Source organism: Saimiri boliviensis, chromosome 2, assembly GCF_048565385.1.
Source record: "Saimiri boliviensis isolate mSaiBol1 chromosome 2, mSaiBol1.pri, whole genome shotgun sequence".
Classification (NCBI taxonomy): domain Eukaryota; kingdom Metazoa; phylum Chordata; class Mammalia; order Primates; family Cebidae; genus Saimiri; species Saimiri boliviensis.
In genome coordinates, this window is record NC_133450.1 from 174,015,370 (window position 1) to 174,034,834 (window position 19,465).

At 36.8% G+C, this 19,465-nt stretch overlaps 1 protein-coding gene across 6 annotated transcripts in view; it reads left to right on the plus strand.

The window, feature by feature from the left end:
* FOCAD (focadhesin) overlaps positions 1–19,465 on the plus strand; it is a 312,140-nt gene that overhangs the window by 222,293 nt on the left and 70,382 nt on the right. For all 6 annotated transcript variants that reach the window (XM_074394918.1, XM_003928127.4, XM_074394919.1 and 3 more), the window contains 5 exons: positions 1,022–1,114; positions 7,012–7,100; positions 11,040–11,084; positions 15,547–15,655; positions 18,530–18,646. In XM_074394918.1, the coding sequence (XP_074251019.1) occupies positions 1,022–1,114; positions 7,012–7,100; positions 11,040–11,084; positions 15,547–15,655; positions 18,530–18,646 (453 nt within the window). The remainder of the gene's footprint in view (positions 1–1,021; positions 1,115–7,011; positions 7,101–11,039; positions 11,085–15,546; positions 15,656–18,529; positions 18,647–19,465) is intronic.

The following is a 19,465-nucleotide window of genomic DNA, read 5'->3' on the forward strand; positions in this document are numbered from 1 at the left end:
TTTTACAGTACCTTGTATGTAGTAGGCCTTTACTAAGACTGGGATTAAAGAACATAACAGAGGCAATGGGAACCAACTATATTCAGAAAGGCTATTGTCTTCTTCCCTATCACAAGGCACTTGAGAATATTAATTTTTATAATACAGTAAAATGTTCTTAAACACTGTCAGGATTCTGGTGTAATTACATACAAATTTTTTTTCTCTTCTTTTTTTTTGGTCTACGGGACACAAACTAAAGTTTTAGCTGTTTGACTTTCAATGTGTTACAGGCATCATGAAATGTGATGCACTGTGTCTGTTTTTCTTGTTTGATCTTTCTTTAACAGAAGCAGACCTTGGGAAGATTTGTTGCAAGATAGCCATATACTAATAGGTAGAAACAGAAATGACTATGAAAACCAGATGTTTTGTCTGGGCCTCTGTTGAGAAACAGGGTTTCCATGTTGGCATATATAATTTTTCTCTTGTTTACCCACACTGATTAAAGGCCATTTATCTAGTGGTGTGTACAATTACTGTGTGCTGTACTCATTTGCATGCTCTTACCACTGTGGTTTCTCTACAACATGATATTTCTGTTGGCAGTATAAGTTTATTACTTCAGAATGGTCATATTGGAAATACAGGATATGAGCAATATTTATTTTTATTTAAAATTACTAGGGGGATTTTTTTAGACAATGCCTAGTTTCCTGACATTGGCAAGAGGCCTTACAGAGTTTCCCCCTAATTTTCAAGGACAGATTTGTATTACATGTACATTTTAACTTGCTATTGTAGGATTGTATTTGCTTCAATTTACAAAATTCTAGGCTTACTTTGTCTTCACAAAATTCTAAACTCTTTTACTTAGGAATATCCAAAAGATATTATTTGTGGTTCTGATCCTAGACTGATTTGGTTTGTTTTCAGAACCTAAACCACTTAAACAAAGGAAAAGAAAGAATTGATACAGTTTTAATTTTACTCTGTTTTAATATTGCGTAATCTAAAATGCTGTGGCACATTTTTCCCACAGGTTCATATCCAGCTTTCAGAGTGGCATCGTGCGATTTTTCTTCCGCAGGCCTGGCTTGCCTATATGAATCGAGCTTATCATGCCATTTTACAGGTAATGAAACCACAGGTTAGGTTTGCTTTGAGGAAGTGTTTTCTTATCTCACATTTTACTGCAAATGTGTACTTAATATAAAAGCACTTGGGAAAGCAGCACTACTAAAAATGTGATGGTTATTTTTACTCATAAAAGAATGTGAGGTATGTATGTGTGTGTGTGTATATATATATACACACACACACACACACACACACACATATATATATATATATATATATATATATATATATATATATATATACAAGCATTGCTGCACTTAAAGTTAAATGTTGATGCCCCCCAAATCTGTGTCTCCCATCCAGAGCTCCTTCCTGAGTGCCAATCTCCTCAGCCCTGCTGCCTTCTGGATATTCCCACTTGGCTGCCCAATAGCACCTGACTTGAGTGCATCCCAAACTGAGCTCATCTTCTTCCATTATACACACCTGTGCTTCCTCACGCTGGACTTGCTTACATCTCCAGCCTGATCGCTTAACCCTTCCTCCAGATTTTTATGGTTCAGTCTTGTTAAATTTCTTTGTTTTCCTAAACTCAAATGTTTCAGAACCTCTTAGCTTTCACACACACTATTCTTTCTGTCTCTGACCCTGCCATTCCCTCTTTACCCACCTAATTTCTACTTGTTCTTTACCCACCTGATTTATACTTGCTTTTTAGATCAGTTTATCTGGGGAGGCACTGTGTGCCTTACTCCTCCCTCCACTGGATTATATGCCCTTGTTGTGTACTTTCTTAGTATCTGAGCTTCCCTTTTAGAAGCCCTATGTTAGTTATTTGTCAGGAACCTCCGTTTGTCTCTGTGCTCCTAAGGGCAGGAGTTCTATTGTCTCTGACCCCAGACATAAGTGTCTAAACATACCAGGTGCTCACTAAATGAATGAGAAATACTCAATTTGACTCTATTTAATCCAGTAATATTATAAGTTACAGTTTATGAATTTTTAAAATTAGAAGTTTTTTAATCAGTTGGGCAATATACAGTTAACAATATAAGAAAACAACTAGCTTAATTGTTTTTCCTAAATTAAAATTGATTATTAAGGATAATGGAAAAAATCTGATGCTACTTAAGTAATTTATGTACCAGAATAAGATTTTCATGGAGGCTTAGAAGTGCTGTATTGTGATTGGAGATAACAGCTGGCTAGTAAAATGATGAGGGCAGTGAGAGAGGGGGGTATGATGGGGTAAGAGGAATGACTGGGCAATGGTGGTCTAATCTCAAAGCTTTTTTGTAACTCATCTTAGTGATCCTAGAACTCATAAAACACTAATATATCTTCATAGTTTCTGATTCATTAGAAATGAATAGGGAATCAGGAGTCTTCATGTTTTACAAGCTGCCAGATGACTGAAATCCACGTAGTCTACCAGCCAAACTTAGAGCAAACTATTTTAGAAGATCCCCTACATATACTATAATCTACATTTTAAAGATGTTCCTTTGGGACTATCATTTTCTTTTTCTTATTGTTTCCTGACTCAGTTTTTATCTTCAGCAGCATCTGGGCACCCAGCATGTTTTAGATAAATGCATGAGTGAATGAATGAATGAATGACTCATATCTCTATATTTCTTTAGCATTGTTAAACACGCCCTTAGCCAGTTACAGTTTTTAGTCAAGAAGCATAAGATTGCAAGTCAGAGTATGGAATTTTTCTCATATTCACTTTTCCCCAAGTTATTTTGAATTTTTTCTTCAGCAAACATTTATGGATCATGGTTTATTGGGCAGGTCCCATGCTGAGTATGTGGGATACCAAGGGCACTCCTTCCTCACAATGAGCTCCCAGTTCAGTGAGGGAGGCTACCGTGCCTACTAGCAATTCCAGTACAGAATTTTTCATGTGTACATAAAGGATGTTCAAAATGCGTTGGGCACCTGGAGAAAGGGATGAATAGCTCCTCTTCCTGCAGAATGAAGCGAGAATTCTATTTAGCTCTCAGTGTAAGAAAAGCTAAATTGAATAGGATTATAGTATAATTCTGCATATGACTTGCAATTGATTTTAAAAAGCAATGATTTTTTAAAAATAAGAGCTATGGTTTATTAACTAGTATGTGTCCAATACTTAACGTATATTATTTTAATTAATCTATACAGAAACCCTTTGAAGTGGATGTATGAACCCCATGTTTAATGGGATTATAGCTGGGGAAGGCAGGGTTAGCTAAGAAAGCAAAGCAAACAGCTCAGAACCCAACAGGCACTAAATGAAAGTACGGGAACTTACACTGGATTTGTCTGACTCCAGACCCTTAGCGTTTTCCACTGTGCCATGTATTTTCCCTAACATTGTTATTAATTGTTATAAATAATGTGAATTTGTTTAATATTTTAAAGGGCAGATCTATTTGATCTATGAAAAATCTGGGGATTTTTCGTAAGTTTTAGCACTGCAGGTCAGTTATTCTGCTATTAAGGTGATGGTTTATATCTTTATTTATCATTTAAAATCTCTTTACTTTGGATTTCTAGTAAGTCCAGTTCCATTGAGAATTGGTGACAAAAGAAGAGAAAGTAAAAGGATGGATTAAAATAAGATTTGCAGTATTAAAAGTACAGCAATGTGTTTTAGGCTGTCACTATTACTTGAAAGTACACTGATGCTTTTACACTTAAACAAGTTTTTTAAATGAGTCCACACACTTAAAAAGAGTTTATGATATCTTAGAATAATTGGAGCAACTGCCAGACTCCTTGTCTATATCAAGAATTTCTGTCCTAGAAGACACTTTTTCTGTACAAGAATTACAGTTACTTCCATCTGGTGCTAGACATATTTTTTAGTATTAAACTGGAGGATCGTTTAGAGAAGCCATGTTTTATTCAGTTAAGCCTAGGAAACACACTAAAAGGTACATTATCTATTACTTCCTGGAGGCTAATTGGGATGTGAGTAAGTCTGAGATCTGAACACCACTAGTAGCTTCTGCTTAGATGTCTGCTTCAAGTCTTACCTAATTTTTCCAGAGGAACTTGGAATTTTTAACTGTAAGCATTTCAAAGTGGTTGACATGGAGAGGTATTTAGATTTCTTCTCATTAAGATGAAAAATTTAGATAGAAGCCATTTGACAGTACAGAGGCCATTTCAGTTAGGAGCCCTCCACAATCTTTATCTTGTTACCCTTCCGGGATACTAAGGATGTTAAGGTCTCCAGCCTTTGTGAAAAGGGCTCCTCGGAACTGCGAATATGACCTCAAACAGGAGAGAGGAATGAAAGCACATCGCCTGTTGAGATTTTTCCTGAATTGGCCAGGTAGTTGCCAAATAGCCTGAAATCGGAGCCCAGGTCAGGAACTGCAGCTTCCAGTAAGTTATTCTATGACAATTTCTACTTTTTTTTTTTTTTTTCATTTTTTTTTTGTGTGTATGTTTGTTTTGTTTTAAATGTACAGGAAGCTAGGTGAAATTGCTTACTATAGTCAGCAAGTTCTTACGGTATACGCTAGAGAAAAAAAATCAGAGGTGATAGCTAGATTAATCATTGGAATCTACAGGCAATCCAAAAACCTCAGTGCAAGTGATCACTTTAGCCATTTTGTTCCCAATAAGTGTTTTTCACTCTTAACCAAAAATGTTAATCAGAAAGCAGAGATGACTGAGTTGAATGTTGCTGGATCTCTCTATTACCAATAAGTCAAGAACTGGAAGGCAACATGGGTCTGAGTAAAAAGCCCAACATAGATGGAATGGCAGGGGTTAGGGAGACATTCCAGAAAAGGGGAAAGAAAAGAACAGAGACTCAGAGGAAGAAAAAAAAAAAACATGAAAACTACTTAGTCACAATAGAATGGCTGTGCTGGTTTATGACCGCAGGGAAGATTAGAATGGTAGGCCTTAAGAAGGTGCGCGCATTCTAGTTTTCTTGTGTTTTATTTTTAAACAGATTTTAACCTTTTAATTTCTTGTTCTTGGTCTTTTTTTGAAAACCATTTTAGGAAATGTTTTATGAGTAAAGAGGAATAATTTAGGAAGCATAACTGAGACAGGCAATAAAAATTATGTTATACTGTGTTTTGCCTGGACTCCTGGGAGGCCAATGTTAATATCTTTGTAGTTTCCAAGAGACAGAGGTAGAATGAAAGGGCCAGAATTCTATGTTTGAAAGTGGTGAAACCCCGTCTCTACTAAAAATACAAAAAAACGTTAGCTGGGCATGGTGGCGCGTGCCTGTAATCCCAGCTACTCAGGAGGCTGAGGCTGGAGAATTGCCTGAACCCAGGAGGCGGAGGTTGCGGTGAGCCGAGATCGTGTCATTGCACTCCAGCCTAGGTAACAAGAGCGAAACTCCGTCTCAAAAAAAAAGAAAGTGTAGGGAATGAGGATGTATATGATAGAAGCAAACTGTGAAGGATGTGAATAGAGTGTCCCTTACATCTCAGAGTGCCTGCACTGGTGAGCCCCAGAGTACGGTGAGTCAGGAACTGACTTGAATACACAAACTCTGTGTAGACTGATAAGTAGTCCTTGCCGTCACAGGGTTAGTAACTGTGAGAAGTACAAAGCCATATAACTTTATAGTCTGGATACTACATTTTTGGAACCTCTTACTTCATGAGATTAAACAGATAAAATATGAATTATTTCAGGAGATATTTAGATAAATTCATGAAAAATGGTTTTATAAGAAAATAAGAGGGAGATAGAGATCTTCGGTTATTGACAACAAATCTGATAATGGTAGCTATTGTTTGTTATTAGGCACTGTGTTCAATAGACACTTTTTTTTTTTTTACATTATTTTATGTGATGTTTTAATACCATGAGATATTTGTTGGTCACATTTTACAAATGAGGAAACTGAAGCTTAGAGAAGTGAAGTAACTTGCCTAAATTTACACAGCCAGTAAGTGTAAATGGCATTAGGCTGAGGCGTTCTGAGCCCACATTCCTAAACTCTTCAATATGTATCACTTTTCTGACTATGGAGAGATACCAACTTTTCTTCTATAGAATATATCTCAATATATTAGTAAACAGTCTCATTAGTAAACAATGAAATAACATTAAAACCATCATGAAGACCATTTCATATGCACCAAAATGATAAAAATTAAAAGCCTGGCAATTCCAAATGCTGGTGAGAATGTGAAGTAACCAGAACTCTTGTTTATTGCTTGTGAGTTGTAAACTGGGCCATCTGCTTCCAATAATGGTTGGGCCTTACACTGCTGAATTCTTGTCCAAGTTGGGGCCCATCAACAAAATAGATAATGTAATTGGTGATGGAATAGAGGGGGAAGCATCTAATTAAAATAATTCTGAGTAAGAAAATGGAAATGATAATACATATTTAAAGGACTTGGACTTAAAGGGACAATTTTAGCTGTATTTTTATCACGAGGTAGAAGTTGGGAATTATGGGATCTATTTGTATAAGTTCACTCAAGAAATAGAAGTGTAATGTGGAGCTGTTGGAGAATAACTTAAGTTGTATCCTACCTGAATCTTAAGTGGTGTATACTTTATCCAACTTGTTTTCTCCTTTTCTGTTATAATACTGGTATATGGCCTCCAGTCTTGGTATATTTTGATGTTAGTTAAAATTTTCAATTGCTAACAAAGGCAGATTCACTAGCATGTAGGAGATTTGATAAATGGGGCCACTGAAATTCAAATTCGATTAGATAGGTATCCCAAAATGAAATTCTCTGCACTACATTTACCAAACATACAACTTTTCTAGGATGTTACCTCTAGTGAATGTAAAAATACCTGAGCATTGATGTGATTTCTCCTCACAGATCCTCTTTCAAAATCTAATATTCTATCAGGAACACTTTAGGCCAAATGGGAAAGGATATATCTGTGTTTTCCAAAGAAATTTTAACATCACTTCAGCCATCAAGTTTGCATGCTGATTTATGCTGTGATTTTTTGCAGGGAAGACTAGGAGAGCTGGAGTTGCAGTTAAAACATGGAAAAGAAGGACCTGAGGAGGTGAAGTACAAAAAAAGCACAGCCTGGCTTTGGTAAGGGTTGGTGTTCAGCTGCTCATTATTTGTCATGGGAAGTGGGCTGTGAGGGGAAAGGTAAGGACTTTAAAGGATTTAAGATTGGCGGGAGCAACTTCTGTATGAGCCTGAGGGGAATAAGACGTGGTTTTTTTTTTTTTTTTTGGTTTTTTTTTTTTTTAACCCATTCCCTAGATACAAGATGGAGAGCTTTATTTATAAATTACACACACACACACACACGCACACACACACACACACACTCTCTCTCTCTCTCTCTCTCTCTCTTTCTAAAACAGTATGGAAACTGTTTGTTTTTTCCCTTTTCCACCTGTAACTGATTATTTTATATGCTTTTGAATGAAAAATTCTGTTTTTCCCACTCCATTCATTGCTTTCCTACCTCCCATGTAGTCAAGGATTACTTCTCCCCGCCTCTGCTCCCCTCTTCCCCAAGACATAATTATTCTTATTTTACCATGTCATGGCTTTAATTTCTTGGGCAGGCATTTCCTAGGGAACTCCCACTATGTTATCTAGAAATACGTCAGTGCTCGCTCATTAAAAGCAACTTAAAGCGTTACATAGGTGGAGAAGAACACCCTATCAGATTTGTGTTTCACCAGCCTAAGTGTAAGTAAAGTGCCTCAAGTGTAAATGGCATTGTCTACAACCAAAGTTTGCTTTAATCTAAAAATCTGGCCAAAGGTTATTTGATTATAGGTTTTCATTAACTGACAATGGGCTCATGTAGAAAAGCAGAAACTGTGTGTTTGATTAATTGTATTCTAAATTATATTTTCTAAATTTATTAAAAAATAGCAATGAAGTTTAAAATGTTACGATACTGGATTTAGTATTAGAGGGTTTTGCTTCTGGATTTAGTATTAGAGGGTTTTGCTTCCTATTTGCTCTTTTGCATCTGTTTTTAATTTTATTATCTGAAAGCAATAATTGGTGAGAGTAGTATATTTGCTAAGTTCTTTAAAATACATAGAGAGACCTATGGATATATATTCCTGGTGAAACTCATGGGCCGTGTATATATGAGTATAAAGGAGATAGGTCCCTAGAAATTTCTTAAGAATTAAAGGCTGGATGCAGTGGTTCATGCCTCTAGTCCCAGCACTTTGGGAGGCCAAGGCAGGTGGATCATTTGAGCCCAGGAGTTCATGACCAGCCTGGGCAACATGGAGGAACCCTGTCTTTCAAAAAAAAAAAACCAGAATGATATAGTTAAATCTGCAGTAACTGATAAGCTACCTTGAAGTGAGCTCTTCAGCATCTTTACTCAATTGAAACACAATCCCAAAGTGAAGTAAAGTCATCACTTGATTTATTATTTCAAAAAGTGTTTATTGTTATGTACCAGGTACTGTTCTAAGCACAGAAGAACAGCATTGAACAAAGCCCCTTCTTTGTCCTTCCAAAGTTTATGCTTGAGTAGATGGAAATGTATAATAAGCAAATATACATAGGGAATATGATAGAAATTGATCCATGGAAGAAAAAACATGATAGAGGGAGTAGAGAATGAATGAGGCTTGGGGGAGGTTGCAGGGTGGCATCACCCTTTTCTGTAGGGTGTTCAGGAGTCTCTTTAATAATATGGCATTTGAATGAGACCTGAAAGAGTGAGCCAAGCTGATACCTGGAGAAGAGCGTTCTAAGAAAAAGAAACAGTGAATTCTTCATAGGCCCTGGGTGTGTACCTGGCAATGCCTGTGTGGCATGGATGAGAGCAAGGATGGAAGTAGTAGACATGACAGCAGAGAAGTTTGGGAGAGCACAGGGTGGAGAGTCTTTGTTGGTAGGAAGAGGACTTTGTGAGTGAGGTGGAGAAATACTGGCAGATCTTAATCAGAGGATCTGACTCATGATTTAAAATTTAGCTCTTATGTTGAAAATATACTCTAGGGGCCATTGTTAGGAGTCTGTTGTAATAATTTAGGCAAGAGATAATAGTGTTTTAGATTAGGATATTGCTGGTGGACAATTAAATTGATTTTGATTCTATTTTAAGGCAGATATATGTTTTAAATGCTAATAAGTGAAATGAACGATGTGAAAGAAAGAAATAAAGATAACCCAAGATTTTAACTCTAAACAAAAGTATGGCATTTCCATTTAAGACAAGGAAGACTAGAGAAAAGCAGGTCTGCATAGGGTAGGAATCAGGTTTCGGACTTGGGCCTGGGATGCCTCATTAGCCTCCAATTAAAGATAGTAAACAGGTTGTTGACTAGTCTAGAGTTCTAAGGAGAGCTCAGTGATAGAGAGATGAGTTTAGGAAATGTCTGCATATTGATAGCATTTAAATTTGTGATGCTGGATGAGGTCACCTAGGGATGAGTAACGAAAGAGATTTCCAAAGATTGAGGCCTGGTTCTATATTTGGAGGTGGGGAAGATGAAGAGGGAACCTATAAAGCAGATGGAAAATTAGTTGTCAGTGATGTAGGAAGAGAACAAAAAGAGAGTAAAATCTTAAAAGCCAAGGAAAGGAGGCCTTATAAGAAAGGAGCAACAAGCTGTGTCAAACGCTGCTGATAGGCAGCCAAAGACAGGGACTGAGAATTGAGCATTAGATTCAGTCTCCTGCAAATAAAATCATGACAGGAGCTGTTTTGGTAGAGTTGTGTAGGTAAAAGACAGGTTATAAAAGGACCAAGAGAGTGGAAGGAAGTAACTAGGGTCATCAAGCATAAATAATCCTTTACAGGAGTTTGGATGTAAAACAGACCAAGAAATGGGGCAACAGCTGGAGGGCTTGTTCTTCTTTCTTCTTTTAGAGGGTGGATCCTACAGTATGTTCACATGCTAAGGGGAGTAATAAAAGTAGACGTGGAAAAATTGGTGATGCAGCAGAGAGGAGGGAGTAGAGAGGGAGCCCTAGTGTACAAGTGGAAGTTTTGACCTTAGATATAAGTATATATAGGTCATCATTTGTAAATATTCCACATTGGCCCATGAACTATTACATTGAATGGACTATATTCCATTTAAGAATACAGAAATTAGACAATATATTTTAGAGAAATTTACAGTGAAATGCTTTTAAAAAATACAAGATTAAGGTCTATAGGATGTGTTGCACCTGTCTGAAAAACTTGGCTCTTAAGAATGACTCATTCTCAGAGTGCTGAATAGCTAAGAGTTTATTATATATCAAATGCAAATATTTATGAATGTCAATATAATTTATATTTAAATACAACTTTATCATATCTATAAAACCTTTGCATTTATAAAATTCAAAGTATATATTGAAAATGATCCATTTAAAAAAGTCAATTTTACAGCCAGTGGTTGTTTTTTACTTTATCTTGAAAATTCTATATTTAATTTAAAAATTAGGGCCTATAAATATTTGAATTGTGCATACCTTCTTTCCAACCCACAAGTATAATTGTTTTCTTTTGGCTTTCCCATGATGATAGAACTAAAGTTTGCAATTGCATTTTCTATACACACATAGCGACTATTTCATATATACAATTTGGAAATTGGAAAATGATGTTTTGGTGAGCTCACATGTGAAAAAGAGAATTTCTTAATCAGTCTGGGCTTCTAAATACCACCACACTGAAATGATTAGGATTTCAATATATGAATTTGGTGGGGGATGCAAACATTCAGTCGGTTGAAGAGAGTAATATAATGGATACTTGTATATTATAATGGACACTCCATCTGAGATGATACTGTTAGTACATGCCCCCTCAATTACACATTCACCTCCTCCCTACCTCTACTCAGTGACCTCATGAACAGAAAGGTGAAGCTGTCTTTGAAGCAAAGCCCTTATTACAGTTCTTTCACCTTACACTAAAATTCTACATGTATAGTTTTAAGATCAGGAGTCATTGCTGGAGGTTCTTATTAATTGATGAAAAAGAGAAAGGAATGAGTTCTTGTTCTAACATAAACTCATATTTGTTTTCCATCTTTATTTCAGGATTAGAGACATGCTGACTGATGAGATCACCAAGACAGCTGCAAAGTAAGATCCATTTAGTCTCTTATCAGACATTTCTTATAAATACTTTTTCCTGGCAGGTACATACATTTCCTCCTTTTACGGCATTTCATAACTTTAAGGATTTTAGAGTACTTTTAAATTATTTTAAAAAAATCAATTGTTACCCTTTCTTGTAATAGGTGAATTCTTACTACATGTCTTTTTGTGAAAATGCATAGGGATTGGTACCAGATGTAACTTTTACATCAGGAGTCACTGAAGTTGAGCCCTTGCTGTATACCTAACAAATGGCATGTGCTTTGAAAGGATTGTCATTTAGTTCAAGGGGATAAAAATAAATAAATAAAAAGAAAAGAAATCCTTGCTAATCTGAGTTATGTGGGTAGTACTTCATTTTGTTCCATTGGTGTTACTGAGTTCAGCATATCTAAAAATTGAATTTTTAAATAGTAGAATCTAATGCAAAGGCCCATTAAAAAGGCAAAAAAGGCAGTTTTAGTCATATGCTTATGATTTTAACAAAAATTACTTGAGTGTCACTGCCTTGATGCTTTTTATTTACCTTAAGCCAATTCTCACTAAAAAATTTTACCTGAATGAACTTGCTTGAACAGTCTCTTCAGATTCCTTTGTTAATAAGCTGACTAACTGTTCCTGGCAGTAAGTTACATGCCACTTACATTCACTTCCTTCCACTGTCTCCTCTAACTGCTGCCATTTCTGTTTCTCTCCTTTCTTTTTAGCCTCCAACTAACATAGATAAACCTTTGACCCAGAGGTTTTCATGTATTGAAAGTCCATATCATCTAGAAATTTTAAATTGTAGTATAGTTTATCCTTTTCCTGCCCCACAATCTTCTGTAGCTAAATAGATTTTGCCTTAAAAACAAAACGAAATAAAAACAAAAAATGATCTACCTTAGAGTTAGCTTTCTATCAGTAATTTCTTAAACAGACACTACCTGTGAAGTCTGATCTCAGCAGACTTATCACTATTCAGCCTTATGTCTTCTGGATAAAGAGAAATAGAAGTGACAGTCCTCCCCTGACTCAGTCCCATGGAAGGCACTGGGAAATATCTGTTGACAAAATGAAAACTGAAGTACAGAGAACTTAGATAAAGACTCATTCATGTCTGTTTTTCCAGTTTGGTGAATTGCAGACACAGTAGGAGAGGGCTCAGTTGCATATCAGAGGGGGAGGGGGTACTGGGATGAGAATGTAGGCTGTCTTTGACTTTCACCTTTCATAGTTTGTTCTCTTATGTAGTCTACTTATATCCTTTTAAAAGCAGTGCTCTGACATTTTCAGCCAAAAGCTTGAATGAAGAAGAAACTACCAACTTTCTACTAAAGCAAACTATGATTTCTCCCATCTAGTAGCTATTGCAATTTTTCATACTAAAATTTTATTCCATTGTGACTATAGATTCACAAAGCATCACTATGTGACTAATACCTAAAGGAAGTGTGTTCACATTTTCAGTGATACAGAGTAAAAATAATTCATGTTCTCATGGCATTACCTTCTCATCAAAACTTACAAAGTATCTTGTAGACCTTATTTTAATAAAGCAATCCTGACAAGACTAGGAATGACAGCAAGTGAATAAGGGATATTTTAGGTCCAGAGGCTGAGAGATGGGTCATAGAGCAGGGGAAAAGAATCATTTTGTCACCTTCTCTGTGCTCCTTCGCACTGCCTTCCTCTAACCCTGTGAGGCCTTCACCACTGCCCCTTGCCAGCTTAGCTCTCCGTTCTGTGGCTACACAGCTGTCACAGCTGTTTTGGGCCAGGGTAGGGCTTCTTTTGTTCAGAGCTGGAAGTTAAATGCAAAAAGTAAAATACCAATCCTGGGATGATCCTAATTTGTTCATTTAAGAACATTTTTAAAGCTTCAAGGATAGGGCTAAGGGAGAATCAGAACACATATAAACCTGATAACTGATGTAAATTTATTTTCATTATTATTTAGTAAACAGATTTAAACCTGAAGATAAAAATCCCTGAAGTACTGAGTCACTTTACTAATATGTAATGTAATACATTGTTCCTAAGAAAGCATCATTGTAGCTCATCCTTCCTTGTGCTTTTTAATTAGGTTAATAACATCATTTTGTTTTAAAGGACAATTTAATTAAAATGTCAGTGGTGTTGCATAGATAAATACTGTACCAATGCTGACATGTTATTATGCAAATTAGTTGCTGTCGTTTGACTGGTAGGGGATAGTTATTCGAGCAACAAGGTAATGAGTTTTTACTGAACCAGTTATAGATTCCCACTTCTCCAGCTCCTCCTTGAATTTGTTTTACTAAGTGTGTATTGAGTACCTTCTATCCATAAGTCATTGTGGTGGGCATGAAGGGAACACAAAGATGATGAAGAATTACTCCTGGTACCTTTGCGAAATAGATAATTTGGCCTAGGGCTGCATTGTGTAGAGTGGACTAGGTTTTTAATTCAAAGATTGTTGTCCAAATATGCATGTGTTCATTCTGCAACCAAAGATCTTATTACCAGTGGCTTTAAATAAATTTTTCTCCATTACTTAAGAATAATACATACTCAGGTATGTCAACACTAGTGAAGGTTTTGAAATAAAATAGTTGTTGGTACTGTTTTCAAACTGAGGCTAATTTCTTTCAGAATTTTGGGGTTAAAAATGACTTCTTATGTTATCTTATCTAATACCTTGGTTTTATGACATTTGATACCCAGATTCTAGTGACCTTGTGTTTTCTTCAGGGTAATAAAAACTGAGAATCTAATTCTCATACCACTCAGAATTTAAAACTATTTTTAAAACTCACCTTTAGGGATTCATGACCATTTTGCTCTAGGAAAGGCCTCATGACATTCTGTGAAAAGAAAGAGATAATTTTAGAAATAAAATATTTAATTTTGTTTTTGTTAAATGATTTTATGACTAGGGCATCTAGGAGTGACCACATCTCACTTGTTTCCTTGTGTTTGCTTAGTGTTTTCTTATTAGCTATATGAGTGCTCAGTAATTGTCTTTGCAGAACTGTAGCAAAACCCAGGTTGGAACCATCTGCTTACACCCCAAGGCTTCCTTCCCATTTTGTCTTCCAACCCTCCCCATTATAAATGTTGATGTCTTACTAGCTTTTGACCAGCCTCAAGGAGGAATAAACTGAGGTGGGGCAGGGTGAGCAAAATAATCCTGCCTTCAAGCCTTCACAGAGCTTAACCATTCTAAAGTGGAAGGGAGAGATGGAAGGAGAGATGGGTGAATAGATTGATGGAAGGACTTGTTAATGGCAAGTCCTGAGTCTCATTCTTACCAAATGGAAGCAGAATTGCAAGAACATACGTATACACCAACAATTTAATACCCACTGACTCAAGTGTTCAATTGTGACTGCGGCTTGGGACTGGAGGTAGTAGGCTCGTTTAGGGAGCAGGGTTGAAAATCTTCCTTATCCCCCATATCTGTTCTACTCTTGCCCTGAGCTAAGCAGGAAGTGGTTCTTGGAGCATACACTGAATTCAGAGTCAGGTTTCAAGTCCAGATTTTGGGGAACATTGTCTGTATTTATGGAAACCCAGATTGTAGGACTGAGAACGGAACTATCTGATGGTATGGGAGCTCTATTACTGGAGTTCTGTTGTAACAGAACTGGCAATCCTAGAGCATCTCATTGGTGCCCCATAGGGGACTTGACAGGAGCAGCTTAGAGTTATGTAATAATATTAAACGCACATTTTCAAGTGGTGAGTATATTTAAAAGGTTCAGGTTTTTATGTTAAATTCAGAAGTCAAACATAAGAGTTTCTTGCTAATATTAGAAGACTACCATTTAGATGATATAAAAAGGCAACTTTCAGTCCAAATAGTCTAAAAACAGTCCTTTTTTATTTGCATCCTATTTGGGGTCTCCAGATTATATTACAAACTAGCCTTAAGGTTGATAGCTTTGCCATATTAAGAGAAAGGAGAGGATAATAATGAGTGAGAAAAGCTGCCGTGTGTCAAGTTGTAAGGTATGCAGTCTGAATTGGTTTGCTTTAAGCCAGTTCAACATACCAGAGCTTCAGAAAAGCCAAAGGCCATTCTATTCTGCTGGGCTTATTGACATAACTGTCTTGGTTATGTTTTTAGAACAAATCAACATGTTTAGATTGGCCAAAGATGACACAGAAGAGAGCCTAGAGGATGTAATGTTAAATGATGAAAAAAAAATTTAGGAAGAATCAATTTACTAAGATTGGATTTTTCAGTTATAAAAAGGCATAATGACCCATACATTGATAAGAAGAGTTCAGAATCAGCTCTGGAGTCAGAAGGGAAGGAAAGAGGCTGTTGGCTTCTGGGAACAAACAGACCTACATTTACAAGACTTTGTAAAGGAATACAAGTTGCTTTTTGAGTTCATCTACCCTCCTATATTATTAGCTCTTTCTCTTCTCCTAGTTTAATACCAAAGTTCTCTGCTGAAAATTTTTTCCTTTCGAACAGGGAGAGTCCAGTAGTGAAAGGCAATGCGCTGTTAGCCCTAAGCAGCCTTGCGGTCGTCGTATGTAGACATGAAGCCAGCCTCTCCTCAGACTCTGATGGGCTCCTGGAGGTTAGTTGGGGTGATTTAAACAATTGGGCTTTCATTGTGTCTTTTTAGGCCTGGTTTTAGGTAGCCTGGCTATAGGCCTACAGCATTAGATTCTGTGATTATGGCACCAAGTTATAGTACTTAATGGGCCTTTATACTGTGAACCTTAGTGTCTTCCTGACTTCGATGCTTTTCTGTTTTCCTTTCTCCATCACAGTTAAGTGGTCATTTCTATTTGAAGGCGCCAATAGGGGTTATCTTTTTGTGATTACATCAATAGTAACCAATCTTATGAGGTTAACTAGGCTTACTGAAAGTGAACAATGCTGTCAAAATGATAAATAAGCAGTGTTTATTGACTGAAAAAAATGTACTTTGCATTTTAATTGTAGATGTCAATGACAAAGTGCCTATTCATTTTTGCAAGGCAGTTATTTCTTAATTAAACATGTGGTAAACTGGCCACTGTTCATTTCCAGTGTACTTTCTTGGATAATTTATATCTGTCTAAATAAAAGGCATGGATTTATTCTTGTTTTAAGCCTTATTATCTGGTAGCTATCACCATCTAGAGACAATATAACTGAGTCATTAAAGAATAAAGGCTTTGGAAAAGGAAAGTCTTGTATTTAGATCCTATTACTTCCACCTACTACCTCTATGGCATATTTGTAGCAATTTCCTCTTTTAGAGCCTATTTCCCCATCTATAAAATGGAAGGATAACAATACTCACCAGACAGGATTATCAGAAGGATTAAATGGATTAATATGTGTAAAGCACGGCAGCTCATAGATGCTAAGCTCTCATTAATAATAGTCTTTCAAAGTTATTCAGTCTGTCTCTGTCCTCAAGGAGTATCTTATGGGCTGTCTGTATTCTTTTTTTTTTTTTTTTTTTGGAGGGGGGGGGTTTGGTGGTACACTTAAAAAACCAACTTTAATGACTCATTTAAACAAAAAAGGAACAGGAATTATATGGAATCTAGAAGCCCATGGAATTGAAGGCAAAGCTTAAAAACTGAGTTTTGGGAAGAACAAGAACCAAGGCAAGTTGGGGAGTCCAGACCACAGGTACTAACAAAACATCTCTGCAGACCACCTCCAGTGGGCCAGCACAACCTCAGTCATTTATTGTCCTTGTGTCACTTACTTAAAATTCAGAGTCCCTTGGGTCCTAGGCCTACCCCTTGGATAGTGTAGGACAGCTAGCTTAATGGAGCATTTAACTAATCTTCAAATAGTGCGGAAGATGGAACTCCAAAAAGGTTTCTATTTCCAGTAAACAGAGAATAGATGCTGTGTGGCAAAAGCCACAGATATATATCACATATAGGGAAGGAAAGAGGCCAAAGGATTATTGCAAGAAGGATACTAGTTTATTATGCTGTGAAAATTTGCTTTTAAACTTAGAACCTTCTGATAAGAAAGATGGACATTTTATAGAGAAGAAATGTTTCATGTCTTTCAAAGAGCCGTGGAATATTTTAGCAGAGGCAACATGCTGCCTGGATCTACAATCTAAAAAGTCAGTGCCTCTTTCTATGATCTCTTCGCTTTGGTGTTATTTTTGTCAAACTATCAGTTATACAATAATTTTCCCCAGTAATAATGGCGTCTAGCTCAGAGTTTGAGTTCCAGCCTCTCTTACTTTCTCCTCCCCACCAACACACCCCAACACACATTGAGAAGGCACACAGTCCAATGATGGGGCTTTGCTTTTATTCGTGATGCTCTTGTCTTTGGCTATTGCTCGATGCAAATTCCAGACCTCTTTATTTGATTAAAGTCGAAACTTTCTTTTTTTTTTTTTGAGATGGAGTTTCGTTCTTGTTACCCAGGCTGGAGTGCAATGGTGCGATCTCGGCTCACCTCAACCTCCGCCTCCTGGGTTCAGGCAATTCTCCTGCCTCAGCCTCCTGAGTAGCTGGGATTACAGGCACGTGCCACCATGCCCAGCTAATTTTTGTATTTTTAGTAGAGACGGGGTTTCACCATGTTGACCAGAATGGTCTCGATCTCTTGACCTCGTGATCCACCCGCCTCGGCCTCCCAAAGTGCTGGGATTACAGGCGTGAGCCACCGTGCCCGGCCTAAAGTCGAAACTTTCAAACATTATTCAAATCTGCATATGACCACCAACAAAAGATCTGAAAATGTAAGAGTGTTGTTTTTGATTTACGGAATTACAAGAACTCCAAGGTCATAACTCTGGATGACGTTTATAGTTTGCACCACCTGAGAGTTGCCATATGACTTAATGAATGCTTTTGACATCCATGGTTATGAGTGACTTTAATAACCAAGTTTTATTTTTAATGAGTGGGGTTTTGTTGTTTTGTTTTTGTGTTCTCTCTTTACTCTTCTTTTTCAAACTGAACATAATTCATGTTTTCTACCTAATCTTTTAGTTAGCTGGGCAAATGTTGTCAAGATTCTTGAAATGGCAACTAAATGGTAATAGTTAACAGAAATGCTAGACATACTGATCAGAATTTTGTGGCCTGTTTATTGCCTCCTTTGTCAAACAAGTCATAGAATTGAGAATTTTTTAGTTGTGTTTTTTTCACATCTCTCATTTTAACCTCCGTATTACACAGGAGAGCTCTGAAGGGCTCTTGAATTGTTCTGTTTTGCAGCCTCTGTCCTCTTGCTTCTGCTAACTCGTGCATAAAAGGTAATCTTATTTCTTTTGGGGCACAGGTGAGGATGTATATTTGCCAATTACCTGTACACCTCATATGTGCATGCTCATAGTACAAGCAGATGAAGTTTACTTTTTGATAACAGTACTTTATTGTTTAATATAGAAGGGGGTTGTACGCTGGATTTAGAAATGATCTTTAGATTTGTTTTCTTTTTTCCATAATCGTTTCATGTTTTTATTCATCTGTAGGTTCAACCTAATTTCCTTTCAATGAAAGATTGGATTTCCATGGTACTTGATACTCTCTTGGTCATTGTGGATAGCCATTACCAACCCAGAGGGCAACTTCTCTCCTGGTTTTATTATGTAAGTACAAAAAATAAATAATCAGAAAACTCAGGGGTTGACTCTTCTAACATCAATTGTTCACATGAAATCCATTATATAGGCTGGGAGCGGTGGCCCACGCCTGTAATCCCAGCACTTTGGGAGGCTGAGGCAAGTGGATCACCTGAGGTTGGGAGTTTGAGATAAAGCTGACCAACATGGAGAAACCCCATCTCTACTAAAATACAAAATTAGCTGGGTGTGGTGGTGCATGCATGTAATCCCAGCTACTTGGGAGGCTGAGGCAGGAGAATGACTTGAACCCAGGAGGCGGAGGTTGCGGTGAGCCAAGATCATGCCATTGCACTCCAGCCTGTGCAACAAGAGCAAAACTCCGTCTCCAAAAAAAAAAATCCATTATATAGTGTAATTATTCTCTGTCCTCGCTATTTGTTAGAATCACCTGGGGAACTTTAAATACACATACACACACAAATATTATATAAAAAAATAAATATATATGTAAATTATGAGAAGTATGTATGTAAATATATATGTATATATGCATATATAGCATGTGAAATATATGTATGGAAATATATATATGTGTAAAAGAAATACAGATGTATAGTTCCCATTCCTGATTTAATTGCTCATGGATTAATTTCAGACATAAGCGTTTTGAGAGCTCTCTCAGTTATTCTAATGTGTAGTCAGGGTCAAGAGCTACAGTTGTAGTAGAGTAAATGTTGGCTGAAATATAAAGATTCCAAGTTTCTAGTCATAGTTTTTTTCATTTCAGGTTGTATGACTTTGGGCAATTTTCTCAACCTCTTTGAGCCTTTTTGTGCTTATTTA